General features: G+C 42.4%; 1 protein-coding gene across 1 annotated transcript; it reads right to left on the bottom strand.

Annotated features, from left to right (window-relative positions):
- Positions 1-273: 273 nt before the first annotated feature.
- clcn6 (chloride channel 6) lies at positions 274-22133 on the bottom strand. Its single transcript, XM_083768816.1, has 23 exons — positions 21994-22133; positions 21215-21274; positions 20341-20406; positions 19970-20035; positions 19627-19693; positions 19052-19158; positions 18038-18164; positions 17575-17642; positions 17390-17448; positions 17142-17274; positions 16231-16344; positions 14528-14694; positions 14056-14173; positions 12210-12339; positions 11562-11715; positions 8790-8946; positions 7633-7739; positions 6603-6789; positions 4641-4801; positions 4050-4206; positions 3027-3134; positions 2510-2635; positions 274-2020 (listed from the first exon to the last, which is right to left on the bottom strand). The coding sequence occupies exons 1-23, from the start codon at positions 22069-22071 to the stop codon at positions 1940-1942; spliced, it is 2598 nt and encodes an 865-aa protein (XP_083624942.1). The 5' UTR covers positions 22072-22133; the 3' UTR covers positions 274-1939.
- Between the last annotated feature and the right edge of the window lie 293 nt (positions 22134-22426).

Here is a 22426-nt window from a genome sequence, read left to right as displayed (position 1 = left end):
GGAGTGCTCATGGTGGATTCTCCAGGCATAGGAAAAGAGAAGGGAACTCGCACACTCATATGCTTCAAAAAGGTATATTTATTGACGACGTTTCGAGCCAAGGCTCTTCATCTGGTCAATCAGTGACCAGATGACCAGATGAAAAGCCTTGGCTCGAAACGTCGTCAATAAATATACCTTTTGAAGCATATGAGTGTGCAGGTTCCCTTCTCTTTTCCTATGTCACTTTTTTAACCCAGCACCTCCACGAAGTGATGTGCGTATTTTACTATAGTTTCTGTAGGATTCTCCAGGCACCCGTGAAACTTTCTTGGTCAAAGCAGTCGCTACAGAGTGAAAAACGAATACTTTCAACGTCTAAGTACTAGAGGGGAGTCTGAGAAACTGGTTCGCCTCCTCTTTGAAATGGCACGGTTCTATATGCTGCCACCAGTCTTCATCAACGAGACTGCCGTGGAACATCAGGGGAGCATGAGCAGCCAGTCACAAAGACAAGACGGAGTTGTATCAGGAGGAGATGAAGAAGACCCCTCCAAGATGGTTCCTATACTAACTTCCCCTGGGACATCGACGAGGCTCTGAGGAGAAGAAGATCTACATCCCTCTTCCCTCAGCCGAAGCCAGGGTGGGGATTCCCTTTAGTTTGAAGAAGAAACGCCGCAATTTTCACCTTAAATCAATCTGATGTCAGGAGATGGTGTGGCAAATATTTAACCAACATGTTGCGCCCCTGTGTGTTGACTCAAAACTAATTCTACAGAGAATTTTCACCAGAATATTTGTTTGATGGAAAATTAACTGTACATGTTAAATGTGTTTAGTACTTCATGTTTCGACAAGATTTACTGTAACTTATCCTCCAACAATGCCCAAAATTATTAAATAAAAATCTGGTCAACAAAACAACAAACAGACTTAGAGCTTCCCTTAGACAACACTTCAACACTGCGATTTACCTGAATTATCAATGAAAATATTTCCCCTGACAAGCTTTACACAAGTGCAATAAAATTGTTAGAGTAATTAAATACATCATGACTTGGTTATAAGCGTTAGTTGAGCCGCGAAGCAATGCATCTATTTTTATGAGGGTGTACAGTATATTTGTCTGTCTGTGTCTGCGTCTCAATCTATCTGCCAAATGAAAGGCCATAAGCCACGTGGCTCAACTATGCACACCTCTAAGCTGCCATGTTTAGCACTGATTTAGGTAGCAGAATCTCAAAGCAAAATGTCTAGAACTACAAAGCTCTATTTTGCTATAATGCTGTAATGATTTAAGTGCAAATACAGTATAATATTTACAAAACAAAGAAAAATAAACCTTGAAATATAGAGTCAAAAATAAAAGTGCTAGAGTGACAACATTGATAAAGCATAAATTGTCCGTCATGAATAATGGGCAATCAATATTTCATTTTCGTAGAATATTGTGTTGTGCACATACCTTGGTAAGATAATTACGTGTAGAAGATGTAGGAGGGCCCAAGGTAAGAGAGACCTTAATTGTAAAGAGTTATCGATTACGTCAGTAGAAATAAAAGCCTAAAGAGTAAATCTTTAGTGTCAATTAATATAACCCGTAAGGGTCCATTTGGTTCCATTTGTACACTGTTCTGTGTTAAATGAACACAGAGGATTTGACTGTGAAAATGCCTGTAGGATAGCTTAGGACGCGGACTCTTCCTGAACATCAATGCACGTATGCACGTATAAAAATCTAAATGTTCTACCCAAATGGAATTAACCGCAAAAGCAAGCTACCCCAAGATCACATAAAAAGTTGCATGTTCCCCCGTTTACCATGAAGAATGTGTACATGTCTGTAAGGGTCATACACGTGCATTTGGAATGGACGGGTACAGGCTTGTCGTGAGTGACCGCCGGGTCAGAAATAGTCTGTGAAATTTTGAATGAGATGTCGACCTTCCCCTGCCGTTCAGATGGTGATGTAGTGTTGTCTGAGCTTGGCGCCAAGGAACTCGTGGGTTAAGTTATGCCTCGTGATTATCCCGACGATCTGAAAGACCGGAGGGACAGAAACAAGAGTTACAGGTGCCGTTACATAATTTTCTTAATTACCCCCCAATATGCTGTTTTGATAAGGAGGCCCGTGTTTTACTTGTACTATGACCAACGTCCAAGTACTACTATTTTATTTTTTTATTTTTATCCCAAGATTTTGTAACCCATTTTTTCACCTTGTGTCAATTATCAAATGTAATCCTGGGCTCTACATGCCCTCTGCCAACCTGGGAACAGCAACGGACTGACCTCATGTTTCCTTCAATGCATGAGCGTCCAAGCCACTTCTTTTCACCTGACAGGGGGGAGTTTCCCCGGTTGGACGCAGAGTCGCAGACTGTAGAAGGTACGCGTTATTTCACCCAGTTCCTTTCCCATCCATCAGGCAACCCGGCTGGCCAAGATTACTGCATGTTTTTTGTGAGGGTACCTACCTACCCTGGGGACACGGGGAGAACAAGTACTACTTTTAAGTACTACTGACCTCTCCTACGGCATTGACCACTGGAAGGTGTCGTAGGCCCATGGTTCTGAAGAGGTTAAACACCTGGGACACATGTGTGTTGGGGGACACTGTGTAGGGACACGGGTTCATGTAGGGAGTCACATCCTGCACAAAGAATGACGACAACATGCAGGATTTAGAACAGCAAAATGAACCCATTGAGACCTGAGGCCAGATTCTACAATATGCCTTGTAAAACAACAAACTGTTTTCTAAAAGAAAACGATATCAGTGGTTCTATATCAGTGGTTCTCAAACTATTTCATGTCAAGGACGCCAAAAATTATATGCAATTGGCCACCGACCCCCATCTGAAAATATGTTGTTCCAGGGACCTCCCAGAAGCAAAGATTAATAATACTTAAAAACGTTTGCTGGGAAAGAATATATATTCAAAGATTTGCGCACATTTTCCATGCAATTTCTTTTTTTCAACAGCTAATGTTTTAAATAAACATCATCAATAGCCCAAAGTTGGCGTGAGATGACTGTATACCACTATCATGCGGGGGTTGAGGAGAGCCAGGTCCAAGTCATGGATGTCGGGGTAGCGTGGATAATCTTCTGTCATCTCTGCGTAGGACAACCTGGGCTGAGTGGAGCTCTGTGTTGGGAGACACAGAGACAAACAATTAGACATGCTTTCCAAATGCACTTTCCTGTGTGTGTTTCTCAGCCGGTGGGTTGGGACTTGAAAGTGGGTCACGGGATTTTGTGACAAGGTCCCAAACGAAAAAGTAAGATAATGGTAATTATATTCAGTCTTGAGTAATAAATATATATACTGCGGTCTTGAGTAGCGAGGCAGTTTTCCTGCTGGGCTGTGAGTGACGTCATGTACGTGTTTATTTCCAGAGCCTGTGACGTCTGGAAGACAGAGTGAGGGGGGGGGCTGTGACGTTTGGAAGACAGAGTGAGGGGGGGGGGGGTGTGACGTCTGGAAGACAGAGAGAGGGGGGGGCCTGTGACGTCTGAAAGACAGAGTGAGGGGGGGGGGGTGGGGCTGTGACGTCTGGAAGACAGAGTGAGGGGGGGGGGGGCTGTGACGTCTGGAAGACAGAGTGAGGGGGGGGGGGGGCTGTGACGTCATATGTAGTCTCGCATAGCCCCATGAGCTGAGTAATGGAAGCTGCCATTTCCGTTCACGAAAGTATATTTTAAAATATCTAGAGCTTATTTTTTTATTTCCTTTTCTGCTAAGCAACTAGCTATATATGCTTAGATGTTTTCTATTGATATTAGGATAAATGTTGCGCGACTGTAAAGACGAAACGGAAGTGGCGAGGAGGCTCCACTTCCGCTTTATAGTTTACTCATGACAGCTCTTCCGTTGGCCCAGACTGTATGATGAAGCGTTTGGAAACAGTCTGGTAACGCGAGACTACGTCATGGGTGTCAATACATCATCATTTAAGGAGAGAGCTACTCGAGCCTACACCGTTTCTTCAGGAACAGTATCAGATGCAATAAAAACGTATCGCTCAAACCGTGTGTGTGTGTGTGTGTGTGACTGACTGACCGACTGGTTCTCAGCATAGCAGACCCCTCGTATGAGCAGGTTGACCAGCTGGGAGCGCAGGATGAGGCCATGGAAGGTGAGCGGCCTGAAGCGTTCTTCCATGGTCCAGTCCTCGCTGGGGGACTGGTCTGGGTACAGGTTGGGGTAGGGCTCATGTCTGGAAAATAAACACAATTTACAAAACTGCATTTTTGTTCTGGGTTTTAATTGATTCCTGGAGGTATAATTTAGTAGCTCATAGCACGGAACTCTGTGCCACGCTACGAGCTTGTAGGTCTGCTATTTTTGAAAAATTGTGAAAATGTGGCCCACATCTTTGAATATACATTCTTTCAGAGCGAACGTTTTTACTCAAATCTTTGCTTCTGGGGGGTCCCTGGAACAACATATTTTCAAATGGGGGTTGGCAGCCAATTCAATTTCTGGGGTCCTTGACATGAACACCACTGACGGTTTTTCTGAAAACCGTCATGATTTAGAAGACTTAGAAGATTTAGAAGATTTAGTAGAATCGAACATAGGTCTAAATGGGTTAATGAAACCTCTTAGTAAGTAAGTATAGCCTTGGGTGCCGAGGGTTTCACTGTGTACCTTCTGTCCAACATCTGCTGTAGCATGTCCTCGCCCTCCTCGGCGGGCGCCGCTACGGGGACCAGCTCGTCACACACGTTCCTCAGCTCGCTGGACGGGTAGGACTTCATGGACTGACAGCGCCGCCGCTGTTCCCCTGCCCGCGTCAACACGCTCGACTTCTGTGTGATGGAAAGAAACAGTAGTAGACACACAAAACCATTGAGACCAGAGACCAAATGTCGATATAGAAACAATGTTTCTATATCAGTGGTGCTCAAACGTTTTCATGTCAAGGACCCCCAGAATTATCTGTATTTGGCCGCCGACCCCCATCTGAAAATATGTTGTTCCAGGGACCCCCAGAAGCAAAGATTTTAGTTAAAAACGTTCGCTGTGAAAGAATATATATAATATATAAGATTTGTGCCTCATTTTCAGATCTACAAGCTCATAGCGCTGCACTTGGGTGCCACACTATGAGCTTGTATATCTGCTATTTTTCAACAGCTAAAGTTTAAAAATAAAGTTTAAAATGATTAAAAGCTAAGGTGACACAGCTGCGTTCCAGGTCCTAATGGGGACCAGAAAAGAACATGCACATGGAAAGAACAGGCAGTACTGTAAATACAACAGCCCTGTTGGAAGAAAACATTCTGATGTGCTGTGACAGCCCCATCAGTGCCGTCACACAAAATGTGGCAGAGAATAAATAACAGTAAAAGATCAGTATTTTGTGCTAAATACATATTACACTGAGCATATTCTCCCAAATGTATACAATATTATATATGTGTACAGTACAACATGCTGTGCTGCTCTCCCTCTCTCTGCCAGCACAATGCATGGTGGTATTTAGTACCTGGTTAGAGACCATCGGGTCACACCCATAGGGGTTCACACCATACTGTTCACTATGCATTGTTGTGACTTATTAGTCTCTGATTGGACAGCTGGAGTAAAAAGGACACTTGGTGAAGAAGGTAATGAATGTCCTAGAAGGACAGAAAAGTATTATAGGATCTTGGACTGGGTTGATAAACACCAGGGGGACAGAATGAGCCCTAAACATGGGCTTCTGACTCCCTCTGCTGGTGATAGTTTTCAAATAGTATATTCTTAACACTGGAGCCTGTCCTGGCAACCCTGTTGTCATCTCAAACTATAAGCACTGTTGCAAAACAGTCCAATCAGAATGTATTAATCCAACGTCACAATCAGTTGCTTGTCTTTAACTCCTGCAACAAGGAAACGAGGATGCAGACATCACAGGACTGCCACAAAACAAAAAAACAGATAAATTGAACGGTAACGCAACAGTTAACAGGATATCCTGGAAACCAGAATAGCTTAATGTCCTCATATTAGCACTAAAAAACACTTATCCTTTGTACTGTTAAGTGCCACATGACGCCTATCCTGTGACGCCCTCGTTGCCATGGGCGCCTTTGGACGCCTTTTAGAAAATTCCTCTAATCTGGTGTTCAGGTGATGATATTCACATTACATGCACAATTTTATTACAAATTCTTTCTTTTATTTATAATGGACTTCGGTGGCAACGAGGGCCAAAACTGGTATCCACCTGTGGCACTGGATGAGTTTAACCTGCTAGTGCAGGGGTTTCCAACCTGCGGGCCATGTAGGTTTTGCAAATGGGCCCACAAATAATTTTCAAAACACTAAGATTTTATTCAGAATGTTTCATTGAATTTAATAAATTCATTTTTTTTAATAAACATGCTCTGAAAATGCACACGGTCCATCCATCTGATCACTTAACGAGGGGTCAGATGGGTGGACCGCGAATTATATCGAAATTTCCAAGTGGGCCCCGACAGTGAAAAGTTTGGGTACCGCTGTGCTAGTGCATTAGCTGAATAACTTGAACTTGTATCTTAATTATGAAGGGTATTTGTGTGTACTACAGTGTGTGTGTGTACTACAGTAAATGTCAAGCAGCAACAGGTGCTACGGTAGTACCTTGAAGAGGACGTTGTTGCTGATCAGGATATTGCCCTTCATGAAGTCCTTCTCGTTGAGCCGGTTCTCGGTGACCACGGGGAAGGCGTGGTAGACGGTGGTACGCAGGATGCTCACCAGGGACTGGATCCGCGTGTGGGGGTACACATAGGTCAGGTTGGGCTCCATGATGTCACTGGCCGTCAGTCTGGAACGGGACGAGAGCCGGAAACAGCTCACTAAACCCTTTTCATATCAAGGTCCATTATTTAAAATCGGCATTTGAGCCACGGACCACCATTTGATGTCTTTTTGCCTCTGAGACCCAAATCTAAAGAATATGTTGTTGTCTTTCAGTCTTTGGATAAGATTTTGTCTACACTTCCATGCTGTATTGATGTCGCACCTGGCCCATAGCAGAGATAACAGGCAAACAGGTAATTCAGATGTTTAACAAAAACTCTTGAGAACGTAAAAGGACCACTGGTTGAAAACCACTGCAGTAAACAAAACAGCATTTGTTTTTAACCCATTTAGGCCTGGCCTCGAAATTAAACAAAATCTTCTAAATCCTCCAGTTTTCTGAAATAAATATTTTCACGATTTTTCAAAAATAGCAGACCTACAAGCTCGTAGCGTGCCACCGAGTGGCGCGCTATGAGCTTGTAGATCTGCTATTTTTCAATGGCTAAATTATAACATAATGTTTAAAACACCAAAAGGGGTTCCTATGTTTCTATATCAGTGGTGCTCAATATTTCATGTCAAGGACCCCAAAAATTATATGTAATAGGCCGCCAACCCCCATCTGAAAATATGTTGTTCCAGGGACCCCCAGAAGCTTAGATTAGACTTAAAAACGTTCGCTCTGAAAGAATATATATTCAAAGATTTGCGCCACATTTTCGAGATAAAAATAAATAAATAGCAGATCTACAAGCTCGTAAGATCTGCTATTTTTCAATCGCTAAAGTATAACATAATGCTTTAAAACACCAAAAGGGGTTCTTCCCATCCAGAATGGGTTAATAATGTGACCCATAAATCTTACTTGTCCATCTCAGCCTCCGTCTCCCACTCCAGCAGAGGAACTCCTTTCAGTACGATGTGGATGTCATAGATGCCCTTGTTGAAGAAGTCTCCTGTCCATTTGGCCACCTGCCAATCAGCGCAACAACCACATGTGACGAGATTTGACTGAGAGCCTGCCAACACGCAAATTCCAGCTTTTCACCAGAGGAGAAAAACCTTTTTTTTCCTCAAAATGAGTTAATAGCACAGGTGGACTCTTCACATCCTAGAGCATGTGAAAAAAGTGTCAGAGCTGAAATCGACATGTAAATATGAAATAAATGCTTAAACATGTAGCTAGGTGTAATGTTAGAGACCACAGAAGTGAACCTTTCAAGCCTGTTTTCTCAACTCGCTGTTTTCTGCAAGACATTACTCTATGATTCCCTGCTTTCATGAGACATAAAGAAAACGAAACTCAGTCAAATTTGGACACATACTGTATAGCCCGATTCATAGTTTATAGGTGTTAGGTACTGGAAATAGCAGATCTACAAGGTCACAACGTGGTGTGACTCAACTCAACACAATATACTACCATTACTATACATCTGTGACTGTGAAAATAAAACCTGGTATATAGTACACTACAGCATTGTAGGTTAGTATGTTGTAACGGTTAACCATATAGTGTACTGTGTACACAATGTTTTATAATTAATCTAAATGAAGGGAATTCTTATACATCGTTATTAATATATTGTTTAGACTGGATTAACACAAATTACAACTAATCAACTATAAAGTAATTGCTAATCAATCCATTTCAGCCACTGAAGACCTGAGGATGATCAGCTCTTCTCGTCACAGGACAACAACTACGACAGTGACACAGACGCAGAGAAGGCTCCCTTGACTCAAATACACCAGAGTAAGGCCAAGTGTGGACAAGGACGGATACATGCACACCCCACAGACGAACAGTCTGGTGAGACGTAGGAGGACACTAGGCAGGAGACAAACCACAGTCCTAGAGACCTCTCAGTGCCTGCTATCCCCCAAGAACACACAAGGCAGAGAGAGATTCCTGTTCGCTCTGGCAGGAGAGAAAGCACGTTTACAGAAAAGGTCTTTATTAATAGCATGCAATTGTCCATGACATACTGTATGGTGGAGAGTATTTCTGCATCAACGTACCATCAGTGTTATCATGATGGGCAGTCCATAGGTGATCTCATTGGTTGACTCAATGAGGATGACAGTCAGGCTTATGGTCATCCTGACCACGCCCCCAAGGAAGGCGGCTGCACCAATCAGAGCGAAGGTCCCAGAGTAGATGTCCAGGCCAAGTTTTCTAAACATTTGACAGAAACAGAAACAAGGCAGGTCATTTAACAGGTCATTTAACATGAAAGGGAAAAAAAGATGGTTAAGTTTAAACCTTCCTTTTTTTCCATCTTTAGCTGATTATAGTATATTCACCATGTGCTGTTGAGTTGGGCTGCTTTTATAGATATTTATGCATTTCAATTTGTTATCATTATAACGTTTGCATATTGATTTTAACTATCTACCCCATGCTACAAGCTCACACAATGTCACGATGCAATGTGTTTGTGTACTTTTTATTTCCATTGAAATCCCCTGTACTTTTTATTTCCATTGAAATCCCCATAGGGGGATTTTAGATCTGTTCATATAAGAACTGTGTTTGAAAAATAAACCGATCATCCCGGCCTTTTCACTCATATGGATATGAAGCATCGACTGAAGGTGGAAATGTAGAAATATACCCAAAGAGTAACACAATAAGTGCTAGAAACGAGTCAAACAACCCAGAGACTACATTTCAGGGTAGGCGGGGTGACTGCAGCTGCCCGTCGCACAACAGAAACTGACATTATTTTTATTATTTATATTTAATGTTTCAGGGTTACTATGCGTCGAGTCCCTGCCGGCTGAGCTTACGTCAACGAGGAATCTCAGGAACGCAATGTGTTGACAGCTGGGCTTGATGTATATTAGCAGCAACATTACTTTCATACCCTTGTAGTTTCAAGGCTTTTGCAGCCACATTAATTCCATTTTCTCCAGAAACTGGCTGTATCAATATGAATGGACATCATTAACGACGCACAGCCACCCCCCTGACAGAAAGGCCTGGATGATCGGGTTATTTTTCAAACACAGTTAAAGCGACCTAAAATCCCCCTATGGGGATTTCTATGCAAACAAAAAAATACACGAACCTGTGGACTGGCGCCCTCTACTGAAAGTGACTTCAGACTTGGGTGCTCTATACAGGAGCAAGGAGACCAAATACAACAACTGTAGTTGTGTTGCATTGCATTAGCAGAATACAGCTACCGCAGTGCTTCCCAAACTTTTCCCCAAGAGAAATTATACATTCGCCCAGGACACAAACTAGTGAAAATAGCAGATCTACAAGCTCATGTGTCACTTCACTCCACATTGTGAGATCGTAGATCGGCTATTTTCACTATATTTGTTCTCTAATCTTAGACTTTCATTTCTTCATGACATAACTGGGAAAAGAAAGAATCATTGGATTTTGTTATTAATTCATGAAATCTGTAACCACACAGTATTATGTATTATTTTGTTTGGGGGGGGGGGGGGGGGGGGGGAGTTAAACATTTTTACACTGTGAGAATGCAGAGTGTTGTGTCTCTCAATTAAGCATAGCTGTGGAATGACCAGTGCTAACAATCGTTACTTGCAGCTGAGTGGCGCTCCAAAGCCTGCAGGACAGCGGCAGAGGCCGTCTGTGGAAGTGGGTCAGAGAGAGACAACCATCAAAGTGAAAAAGTTGTCTGTGCAGCAAATTCCACCGTGAGAGGAAGTAACTGGTGGTGGTTCACTTTGGAAAAGCGTTGATTTAGTTGTTGAGAGACCCTTGCAGGACTTTTACAGGTTCATTTTTAACCATCAGAAAACACTCAGGATATAGAGCACCGAAGTCTGACGTCATTTACACACATCCTACCTGGGTTCACTTTTTTTCCTCCACCATTCTGAATTCCCAATTTTCCATAGACTTTTTTTTTACAGTATATTGCGTGAAATAAGAACTGTGTTCCAAAAATAAACACATGATCCCGGCTGTTTCACTCATATGGATATGAAGAATCAATGTTACTGCCACCGAATTAGTAAAACTTTTGCCACAAACAGACTATATAAAATATGTGTGACTGTAAACGACTCACAGCCACCTGCCCGACAATATGTTTATTTTACGACACACAGCCACCTGCCCGACAATATGTTTATTTTACGACACACAGCCACCTGCCCGACAATATATGTTTATTTTACAACACACAGCCACCTGCACGACAATATATGTTTATTTTACGACACACAGCCACCTGCCCGACAATATATGTTTATTTTACTACAATTCTTATAAAAAACTGGACTACACCGTAATATGATGAATAAATAGCAAATCTACATTCCATCATGCGTTGCGAGCTTGCAGATCTGCCATTGTCGGGACATGTTAGCATCTTATGACACGCCCAGAATAGGGATGCTCAGGTTCATGTGCCCTACTAAGACACTACACTTACCTACAGAAGGAGGAGAGGACATATTAAGCCTTTTATTTAGGTGCTAGTATACAAACGACTAACGTTTCGACCTAAAAGGTCTTCATCAGAGTCATGAGACTGAGTTTGTATACTAGCACCTAAATAAAAGGCATAAAATGTCCGTGCTGCTCCAGTGTCCTCTCCTCCTTCTGCATCAAGTGTCCTTGTTCCAACCAGCCGTTTTAGGCTCGAGGCGCGTCGGTAGACTCCTTTTGTTCTCAAGTTCGTTTGACTACACTTACCTCTTTGGAACAGTACGGGCACACTGTAATCTGTCCTTTGTGACATTTTCACCTTCGTCGATGGGTTACAACAAGGATACTTGTAAAAGAGAGTTGAGCATTCCTCTTACATTTTAAGGAGGTTGGCTACGAGGCGTCCGAAGGCAGCGCCACAGAGCAGCGCAGGGACAAAGAGGCCACTGGGAACCGACGTGCCGTACGTCCAGCAGGCCAGCAGGAAGTAGAGCACGAAGAATATGGTCAGAGTCACCGGGCTGAAAGTACCTACGGGACACACGGGAAAAAGTGGTGTTGCACAAGCTTTAGAGACTCATCATGACTACTTTGACATCAATATACTCATCATACTGTCCGTTTCTATAACTGCCGTTTTTAATCCAAATCTATACACGTCGATTTGCTCAGAGCTGTTTCTGGGAGTATATCAGATATAGTTTGCACAACGTGGAAGACATTCAAATGATGTAGAGCAGTGGTTCTCAAAGTATACCATTTTATACTTCAGCCATTCGAAAATAGTCTAGCTTTTAAAAGAATCTCGAAAGATCATGGAATCGTTTGGAATAATAATTTAACAGTTTTAAACAACACAAATCTGGGGGTCTTTGGCACAAAATCCTTTCAAATGGGGAGTCACATGCAGATCAATTTGCGTGTCCTTGACATGAAAGTGTGAAAGTGTCTTGCTCCAATGGGGAAAATAAATACAACTCTCAATATAATGATGGGCAATCCCATGTTTCTCTGCTCCATGTCACCTTGCTGGTGGAAGAGCTGGTAAATGGCGGCCTCCTGCGGGTTGAAGAACAGCGTGGCCATGTCGTTGTACGTCTGGTTGGAGCAGAAGAACTGTCGGGTGGTGGCGTTGATCTCCTCACTGCCATGCACCTGGAAACAGTGGCGGAAGAAGAACTCAAATGGTTTACGGTACTTTAACCCATTTAGACCCGAGGACGATTCTACAAAAAGGCTTCTAAATCCTCCGTTTTCTGAAAAACCTGCCTCAAACTTTTTCATGTCAAGAACCCCCAGAATTATCTGTATTTGGCCGCGGACCCCCATCTGAAATGTTATGTTGTTGTCTGATATGTTGTTCCAGGGACCCAAAGCATAGATTTGACTAAAAAACATTTGCTCTGAGAGAATATTAAAAGATTTGCACCCCATTTTCACGATTTTTCTACAATAGCAGATCTACAAGCTTGTAGCGCGGCACCAAAATATACTTAATAAGTACCAATGGTAAAGGTATTCTGCAGAATGTCCCATTTCACCAGTTTTCAAATGTATAAAATGTAAAAGAAGAAAATCCGTAAAATATATAGGGCTGAAGCGGTTAATAGTGGAGTAGAAGTATAGAGAATTGGAGATACTCCAGAAAATTGTAGTACAGTACTTGAGTAAATGTACTTAGTTACGTTCCACCACTACCTAAAAACAACTTCCATAGATTACATACAGTGTACACTATATACTTTACCATGTCATTTCGTTGACAGTCAGTTAAATTAAGATCTTATTTTACTGTGAAGCAGTGCTTCTCAACTATGGTGAACAGGTTTGGGAACCCCTGCATTAGTTTGAAGGGGTCACAAATAAGAACGAACTCAACGAAGCCCCTGCAGTGCTTCCTATAACCACAGGATCAGTGTTGATTTCGTCGACTGAAACTAAGACGAAAAATGTTCGTCGACTACCTTTTTTCACTGTCAAAAACTAAATGAAAGCTAAGCTATGATGACTAAAACTATGACTAAATATATTGACAATTTCATCAACAAATAACTAGACTAAAATGTTAGGAAGGGACTAGTGGACAAGAAATCCAGTATAAGTATTTTTACACTTGGTTGCATGCTGAAAATAGCAGATCTACAAGCTCACAACGCGTCGCAGCAGATCGGCTATTTTCAGTGTAAGTGTAAAATCAGTCAGGCCCGCCAAAATAAATTTTCGTCGACTAAATCAACTGTAGATTCAGCCGACTAAAACTAGACTAACACTAAAACATTCCGGGTGACTAAAATGTGACTAAAACGAAGTGAAAACTATTCAAGAGACTATGACAAAAACAACATTTCCTGCCAAAAACAACACTGGTATAGGTTGTGGTAAAGAAAAAGGGCTTGTGAAAAAGAGAAAAGAACCCGCACACTCATCTGCTCCAAAAGTTATACTTTTATTTATTGAGAAAGGGCTCGTACCGGCAGAGTGGTGTTGTGTGGGGTGAGAAAGGGCTCGTACCGGCAGAGTGGTGTTGTGTGGGGTGAGAAAGGGCTCGTACCGGCAGAGTGGTGTTGTGTGGGGTGAGAAAGGGCTCGTACCGGCAGAGTGGTGTTGTGTGGGGTGAGAAAGGGCTCGTACCGGCAGTGTGGTGTTGTGTGGGGTGAGAAAGGGCTCGTACCGGCAGAGTGGTGTTGTGTGGGGTGAGAAAGGGCTCGTACCGGCAGAGTGGTGTTGTGTGGGGTGAGAAAGGGCTCGTACCGGCAGAGTGGTGTTGTGTGGGGTGAGAAAGGGCTCGTACCGGCAGTGTGGTGTTGTGTGGGGTGAGAAAGGGCTCGTACCGGCAGAGTGGTGTTGTGTGGGGTGAGAAAGGGCTCGTACCGGCAGTGTGGTGTTGTGTGGGGTGGAGGTGGACAAGTCACGACATTCACCCAGAGTCATGGAAGACACAAATATCACCACCGTTGTCACCATGGTAACCAACAGGCTTTCCAAAACCCTGAAAAAGAAAATCATGGTACTGCATTATAGATAAGTCTATTAGTCAAATGACGTCCTCAACTAATTGTAGATTCTGCATGTCCATTGTCCAATGATGAAAAAGGATTCATTTGACGTCATTGGCGCGATATAGGGTATTTTTTTCCCCACTGAAACAGGATGAACACACCTTGGGACATTCAAATACTATTAAACCTGATTTATACTTCGTTGTATGGTGGAGCTCACATATGAACTTGTAGGTTGCCTATTTTTAGCGTGCAACACCGGTGTACGACAAAGTGTCAGTGTACGACAAACTGTCAATATCCGATCTACAAGTTCACAGCTAAACTAAAACAGCCTTACTTACCTGATGAACTTGGCTTTAGGGTGGATGTGCTTCATGCGGTACTTGGAGAGTCTCCTGTTGATGCAGTTGAAGAACGCTCCCAGCAGGCCTCCCACTACGCCCATCAACACAAAGAAAGCAAGATCCACTACCGTCCACAGGTGGCAGTTCTTATCCCCTTCTTTACACTATAGGGATGGACAATGGAATTAGCAAATGAACGAAACAAGAGTAAAAAATAAATTGGGATGATCTTATCTTTGACAACAGACTTTCTGTGACTTGTGACATGACTTATGACAAACATATATTGTATTATGCTGCTATAATTTGTATTATGCTGCTATTTGGATAAGAGTGGCTGCTAAATGCCTAAATTAAAAAGTGTGTACATGACCAAAGCTGAGAATAGACAATGACGTGATGATGACAGTATGGTCCAAAGTAAGCTACTAGACTAGTGTAGAATTGCTCCAAAGTCTGAGGTCCTGCTGGCACATCTGCACACAAATACATATTGTTTTGTTGTGAAACTGCACACACACACACACACACACACACACACACACACACACACACACACACACACACACACACACACACACACACACACACACACACACACACACACACACACACACACACACACACACACACACACACACACACACACACACACACACACACACACTCACTAAGGCTGTCCCCAAACATTCAAGGTTCGAATGTTCGCTCGTTAGGGTTGGCACTCGAATCTTAATTAATGGGTTTGAACCATTCGTCTTTTTTATTTAATTTTTTTTATAAAAATAAATATTATTATTTTTTTTATTTTTGTATTAACTCGAAAATATATCTCGGCGAGAATGTGATACGAGCATGTAAAAAAAAGTAAGTTTCTAGTGCATTCCTGTCAGAAGTTATGTCCATCTCCCTTGTTGTACTGTCCCTCTCCTTGACCAACCTTGACCAACAAGCCAATCACACAACAGACAAAATGATTTTCCTTCTCTTATTCGCGCTGCTTGCGTTCCCTTCTCTGCCTCAGTCAGGTTTACACACACACACACGATACAGAAAGACAACGGGCGCAAGCCTTTGATATGAGCAGCACGTGCTCTCATCGCGGCACGCACGCACGCAAACACACACACACACACACACCGTGTGATCGCTCACCGTTTGGGGGCCGCGGTGCGAAGCCCCCAAACGGTGAGCGATCTACCCATTGCTCGAGCGAGGGTCGAGGGAACCAAGATACAGAAAGACAACGGGCGCGAGCCTACATTGATGCGAGCAGCATGTGCTCTCACAATTTGAGAAAAAAGTTAGTTATCTCTCTCTCTCTCTCTCTCGCTGCGCTGTGTTGCACTGCCCTCGACAGAACCGAAAGTGCTATATACTTACAGTAGGCCTACAGCAGTGCAGAACCGAGAGAGTGGATGTAAACTGCGCAGCTTTTATGATCACACACACACGCACAGAAAATAATTCGTCCCTGTGTGTGTGTGTGTGTGTGTGTGTGTGTGTGTTGAGAGAGACGAGAGAGATTGATAAAGAGCGGGGGAAACGCGCTGTGCACTCTGATCGAGACGGTTATTTTTTTAATTAATTAGAAACAAATGGTCCGAATGTTCACTCGAACATTCCTGCCGAAGTTCGAGTCCTAAAATAAGGTTTAGGGTACAGCCTTAACACACACACACACACACACACAAACGTACCTTAAACTCTCCGAAGTTGAGCAGGCCAGGCTGTTGGAAGGAGCCCCACTTGTTGTAGTAGATGCCGGAGCGGAAGAAATTGAGGGTGAATGTGGCAGACATTGAACAGAAGAGCTGGGGAAGAGAAACACCAGCAATTAAAGACTATTACACAGTGCACTCTGCTTTAGACTAGAGAAAAACAGAACAGCACTTGCATGAGTTTCCTGCATGCTGAGATACAGCACAACATAAAAAGGCCAACACACAACCTTTATGTTTTGATGTGATGTCAGTGCACTATACAAGTGTGCAAAAGATGCACATTATGTTTATGTAATTTATTTTAATTGAAATACATTGAATTATGTTGTATTATGAACTGAATAAACTGTACATAATACATAGGAAACCGTAATCAAGACCTAGAGAGTATCAATTCATGTCTTTTGATAACAGGGACCTGTTCAAATGAATCAATAGAGCAACTGCATGGCCTGTTTCTCAACTAAATTGGAATCAGAAACTGTTAGCAGGAAACAACACATTTGTTACAGTCGTACACTAGTTACAAATGGATAAACTAACACAGATTTGACAGTGCTACAGAATGATAGCCAATTACACCTAGTATAGTACTTATAGTACCCATTTTGGACTGAGGTTGATAAAAGAAAATGCTTCATTTTTCTTAAAAACCCATGTTTCTACAGTATGTCAGCGGTGCTCAACCTTTTTCATGTCAAGGACCCCCAGAATTATCTCTATTGGCCACGGCCCCTTTTTCATGACTTTTCAAAAATAGCAGACTTACAGGCTCGTATATGAGCTTGTAGACCTGTTATTTTTCAATAGCTAAAGTATAACATAATGCTTTAAAACACCAAAAGGGGTTCCCGCCCAGAATGGGTTTTAAGGGGTGACACACATACCACTTTCCAGGTGAGGGCCTGGTTCCAGAAAGAGGATCCCTCCTCCAGACTAAACAGAGTGCCTCCTATGGGAGCCCCGAAGGCAGCCGCAACCCCGGCAGCAGCCCCGGCTGACACAAAGTCCCGCTTGTCCCTGGAGAAAAGATGAAATGTTACAATGAGGGGCATTCGGTACAGGAAAATGCATTTTCTTTAGTGTGTAATGTGTGTGCATGTGCGTGTGTGTGTGTGGTGAGAGAGGCAGTCACCTGTCACTGCGGAAGTAGGGAAAGTCAAATTTGATCTTTTTAAAAGTGATGCTCTGAAACTGAGCGAGAGAAATAACATCTGGTCAGTGGGTGCACTTTACACATTATCTGACCATAATGAGTCTGAGACTCATTTCAGAGGGTACTATACTGTCCGTGACTATGTGGTGTCCAGTAGTGTGTACCTGGGGGAGGCCAGCTCCCACAATGGCCCCACCGTGGATCATTGGGCCCTCCTTCCCGACAAACATACCTGGAAAATCACATTGAGTCAGACGCACGTCATCACTCTAAGTACAAGTAATGACCGGGAGGCAGGTGCACAATTTAAGATGGGTCGCCCCATCTGTTTCATTGTCACATGAACAGTGTCCTGGCAACAGCGGACTTGCTCCCCTAATCAAAACCGCCTGGTTTATTAGCATTCTCTTGTTACGTGGTTTTATGATGTTTTTTTCCTTTTACATGTAGTCATGATGACCCAATGTACCAGATAATGCAGTGGTTCCTTATCCAAAATGTTCTTAGACTGTAAGCATACTCACTGAAACCACTGTTTGAGAACATAGTATTTATGTCAGAAAACATGGAGTAGCATTTTCAAATCACAGCAAGGGATGACAAGACAATGAGTGGTGGATCACATGCCTCCAGCAACAGCAAACAGGACCCCGATTGTCTTGCAGAGGAAGGTACGTAGCCGTACGATGCCAGGAATCTTCACTCCGTTCAGGTAGCTTTTGATCTCTGGGATTCCAGAGCCTGCAGCGACTGGCTGAAAGATAAAAAGGAGATAAAAGCATGTACAGGAACACCAGAAACCAGAATAAACATTCTGTGGGAAAATTCTCACATGATCTAGTATAGCAGATTGACAAGGCAGCTTGGACAGTCAAACACATAAAAGTAGTGGCTTTGATCCTATCTACTCTGTGGTTCTCCAAATAAAGGGGAAGAGAGATATAATATGTTTCTTTAGATTACGGCTTGTGGCCTAATTTGAGTTTGATACGGGCCTAGATTAATGTCATATGTACAGTGTTGATGATGTCAGTCCCATACTTAGACAGAACTGTGGTGAATAATCAATGTGGTACCAGAAGCAAATTCCATCAGCCTTTGCTGTGGACTGGAATGATGAATATATCTGAACCCATTTCGTATTGATTCTAGCCAAACTGGTTCTATCCAAGATACGTTGCAGAGTCTGTTGTAATGGCCTAAAGAACACAAAGAACAATGGCCTAAAGAAAAAAAAGTTAAAAAAGTCTGCCGTTCATGCCCAACTGACTCTTTAAAGGACGACTTTGCCACTTTTCAACCTTGTCTGTGCGTTTTTAGTAAGTGCATTCATGCCAATATGCGCCTATTTACTTTGGCTCACTGTAGTTTTTAATTACCGGTAATTAACTTTTTTAAACGACTTAAAACCTTTTAATACATGTTTGAAGGAGCATGATAAGACTTAAAACCGGTATGTCACCAGTGTCCACTAACAAAGTGATAATTCATCAGTCTAAGAAATTGTATAAAATGTAGGAACGGACTATGGGAGGATTCTGTAACATCTCTACAATCTTTTAAGAAATATTGGCACCACTTATATTATAAAGTTAACTTATTAGTGTGTAAGCTTCACGTTTTATAACGAGGCGGCCTTACCTCAATGAGGACGAGCACACTGGCTATGAAGACGAACAACATGTTGAAGGCCAGCAGCTCCAGGAGAGACAGAGCAAGGCAGCCCTTCTCACTACATTCCTGAACAGCTACAACATTCTGGATAAGGTAGAACAACTCCCAACACAGCCTTGTAATATAGAGTGGCAATATGGTGCGAGTGGCGAGTGTTTACATGCATGTTTTCAATGTTTGCGCATTTCCTGACTGAGGTCATATGCACAATACAATATACTTTGTGTCTTCATGTTCCAACTTCTGTATTACTAAATGTAAAACTGAATTTCGTTGTTTCATGCAAGCAATGACAATAAAGACAATAAAGATCTATGTATAAGTTCTTAATATTACCATGTAAAGTAAGCTGATGGAAACAGCTGATCCACAGCACATCCAAAATAAATACTTTTGAAATTCCTATATGCTTATTCAGGTTACTATAAAATAAATTTATGTTTTTACATGAGAAAATTCAAAAGCTGACTACATGTGTATTATTGTACACAACAATGGGATTATTGATGTGAGTGCATCTCTAAAGCAGTAAGAAAGGATACAGTTCCCAACCAATGTGAATTTGACATGGGTGAAGAGATGTACGAAGAAGTCCACAAACAACCCCACCTGAACAAATAAATATAAATGTTCCTGTATCTTTGCACTGGGAAATGTTTGATTGTATGATAATGCCTGACATGTCGTGTTGCCCACTGAAAATAATAGGCTCACAATGTGTCATGCTGCATACATTGCATACACACTGAGAGCTTGTAGATCTGCTATTTTCAGTACATAACAGACATCAGTCATAAGGAGGCACTGGACCAAGTTTGTTAGCACCAGAGAGGCCAGACTTTATTTTGCAAAACAATTTCAGATGGCATGATTAACACTACGTACCAGACCGACGGTGACTCCAATAGCAAACACCAGGATCCACCGTATGGCTTCATACTTTTGGGCTTTCTATTGGCAGCCAATAAAAGGGAAATCATTGATTTAAAAAATGAAAATCTACAAGTGAAATGGATATTATCTATCTAGAAATAAATAATTCACATAGTCATCTCATAAACGTTGAATAGAAGAGCGGTTATTGAGAATGCTGCAAGCAGTGATACCGCAGTTCTTGGCCCTGCAAGCCCTGAACGGGAATGCCCCCACCAACCCCCCCCCCCCCCCCCCCCCCCCCGACACCCCAAACGGCCACTGCACTAGCTCAAAACAATGACAGATGATGCTGTAAATGTATAGTGACTGAATGGACCTACCTTATTGTTCATTCCCTCCAGGACCTCCGCAAACGGTTCATTGATGCAGCGGTCATAGTCAAGACTCTGTCAACCAAAGAAATAAAAAGGTTGTGTACAAAAAACTTGACAAAGATTCCCAATGCCAACTTGCTGATTGGCCCATATGTATCCTGGTGCAATGACAACTGTATTTCCAAACCTTTTAACAATTACTTTCAAACAAATGATCAAATACACAAACACAACACTACTAAACAGGCTACTCATTTCCATCCTCCCCTTTATCCAGTCATAGTCAGTTTTCCATCAAATACAGAGGTACCACACTATAAGACAAATACTCTACTGGTCCGCAACTGTCTTCACTCAACTTATTTAAGAACAAATTGAAGTATCTTCTGATTAATCCGATCACTTAAATTATTCAGATTCTAATTATTACCTTTTACCTGTTTTGTATTATTATTTATATAGAAACATATTGACAATCAATTTACGTCATGCTGTAAATGACTAAGAACTGTGTTTTGTTCTAGACTTCTTCTGTATGCAATCATGTTTTCTGTTAATAATATGTATATTTACTTGCACTCAAATCATGTCTGGTTACTGTACACAGGTTGAGGCCTTGTATTGCTAAATAAAAAAATAAAAAAACATGGTTCTCCAATCTCCATCTGCAATTGTCTCATCCGTTCCCATGAGCATAATTTAGCCCCCTGGGTTTGAACCGAGGTCTCCCACATATTGTAAATAACAAACCAAAACTCTGCCTCTTCATCCCAATCACCCTTTGTGGGTTTGTGCAAAGTAGTTATTATGCTCATGGTCTTCAGGCAGGGCTACTCTTACATCATGTAAACATCCAGCACCTTCCGGCAGTGTCTCTCACCTCATAATCCTTCCTTGGCAGAATCTCCTCCTCATCATCTTGGGTTTCTGCCAGTATTGCCTGCAAGAGGAGAATGTATGCTTTGCCTTTGACAGATACAGAAATACAAGAAGTACAGGAATACAGCTTACAGGAAACTAGAAATCAAACAAGGAAACAATGTGCATTGTCAATTTATGTTTTACTGATGGAGTTTTGACCCACAGCAAAGCCACCCCCACAAAGCCCCTACAGCCCCCAAGAGAACAGACCATCTGCTATCAGCATCCTTATTTTCCCAGACTTGTCATAGGTGGTGGTGATGCATTAGAACAGTGTGAGTGAGGCTTTCAGATAAGAGGGGTGCAAAACGGTTTTAAATGTTGAAATGTAAGGCAGGGCAGGGAAATAATGTTATGAATGGGCTCTGGGTACGGATCTGTCCATATCTGTGACCTGAATGAGCAATGCATTCAAGACATCTATAGACTTTGTTAGGTCAAGCAGCTGCACACACAAGAGCAGTTTAGCAACGACAACCCCACCAAACCAAGCACACCAAACAGAGTGAAGAGCTCATCAGAATCACGCCTGCCAGCCCTGCACCATTCCACCCATCATTCAAATTGACAGTTTTAAGCACAGTGACATTACAGACAGTGAGAGAGAGACAACATACACAACAACATGGGCACCCAGACTGAGAGCAGACAAGCTCACAACTTAAATACTTCCCCCAAGATTTTCCAGCGTATGTTCATTCGTGTCTTCGGCATCTCTCAGTTCGCTGCTTTTCTTACCAGTTCTTCGGGCGTGCGGGTCTCTCCCTCATTGCAGCAGCAGCGCTGACAACAAAAAGTGTTTCCACAACACGCCATCTTCACTGTGGCCTCAGCATCACCTCTCCTCTTCCCACAACCATGTCATGTGACCAGACACAGACGACGGACAGATTCAAGCGCGTCAAACCTGCGTTCCAATCCGTTATAATCAGTTAATCACATTGCCTTTAATATTTAATTTGACTTATTTCAATTTGTTGACGTATTATGAGTTGACATAATGCTGGATGTACAATCACTCACATCACATGAAGTTATTGAGCAACACGCTGGTTTTTGAGGACTGTGTAAAATGACAGGCCCTGTGAGGGGTGGGAGAGGCTGGACAGCAGACGGCTGGATTTTGAATTTCTCTAACTATAAACTTTCATGACAGCAGACAGCCTAAGTA

This window comes from Protomyctophum parallelum (genome assembly GCF_964188405.1).
Source record: "Protomyctophum parallelum genome assembly, chromosome: 7".
Classification (NCBI taxonomy): domain Eukaryota; kingdom Metazoa; phylum Chordata; class Actinopteri; order Myctophiformes; family Myctophidae; genus Protomyctophum; species Protomyctophum parallelum.
The sequence above is the reverse complement of the archived record's forward strand: the minus strand, read 5'-3'. Positions and strand labels throughout refer to the sequence as shown.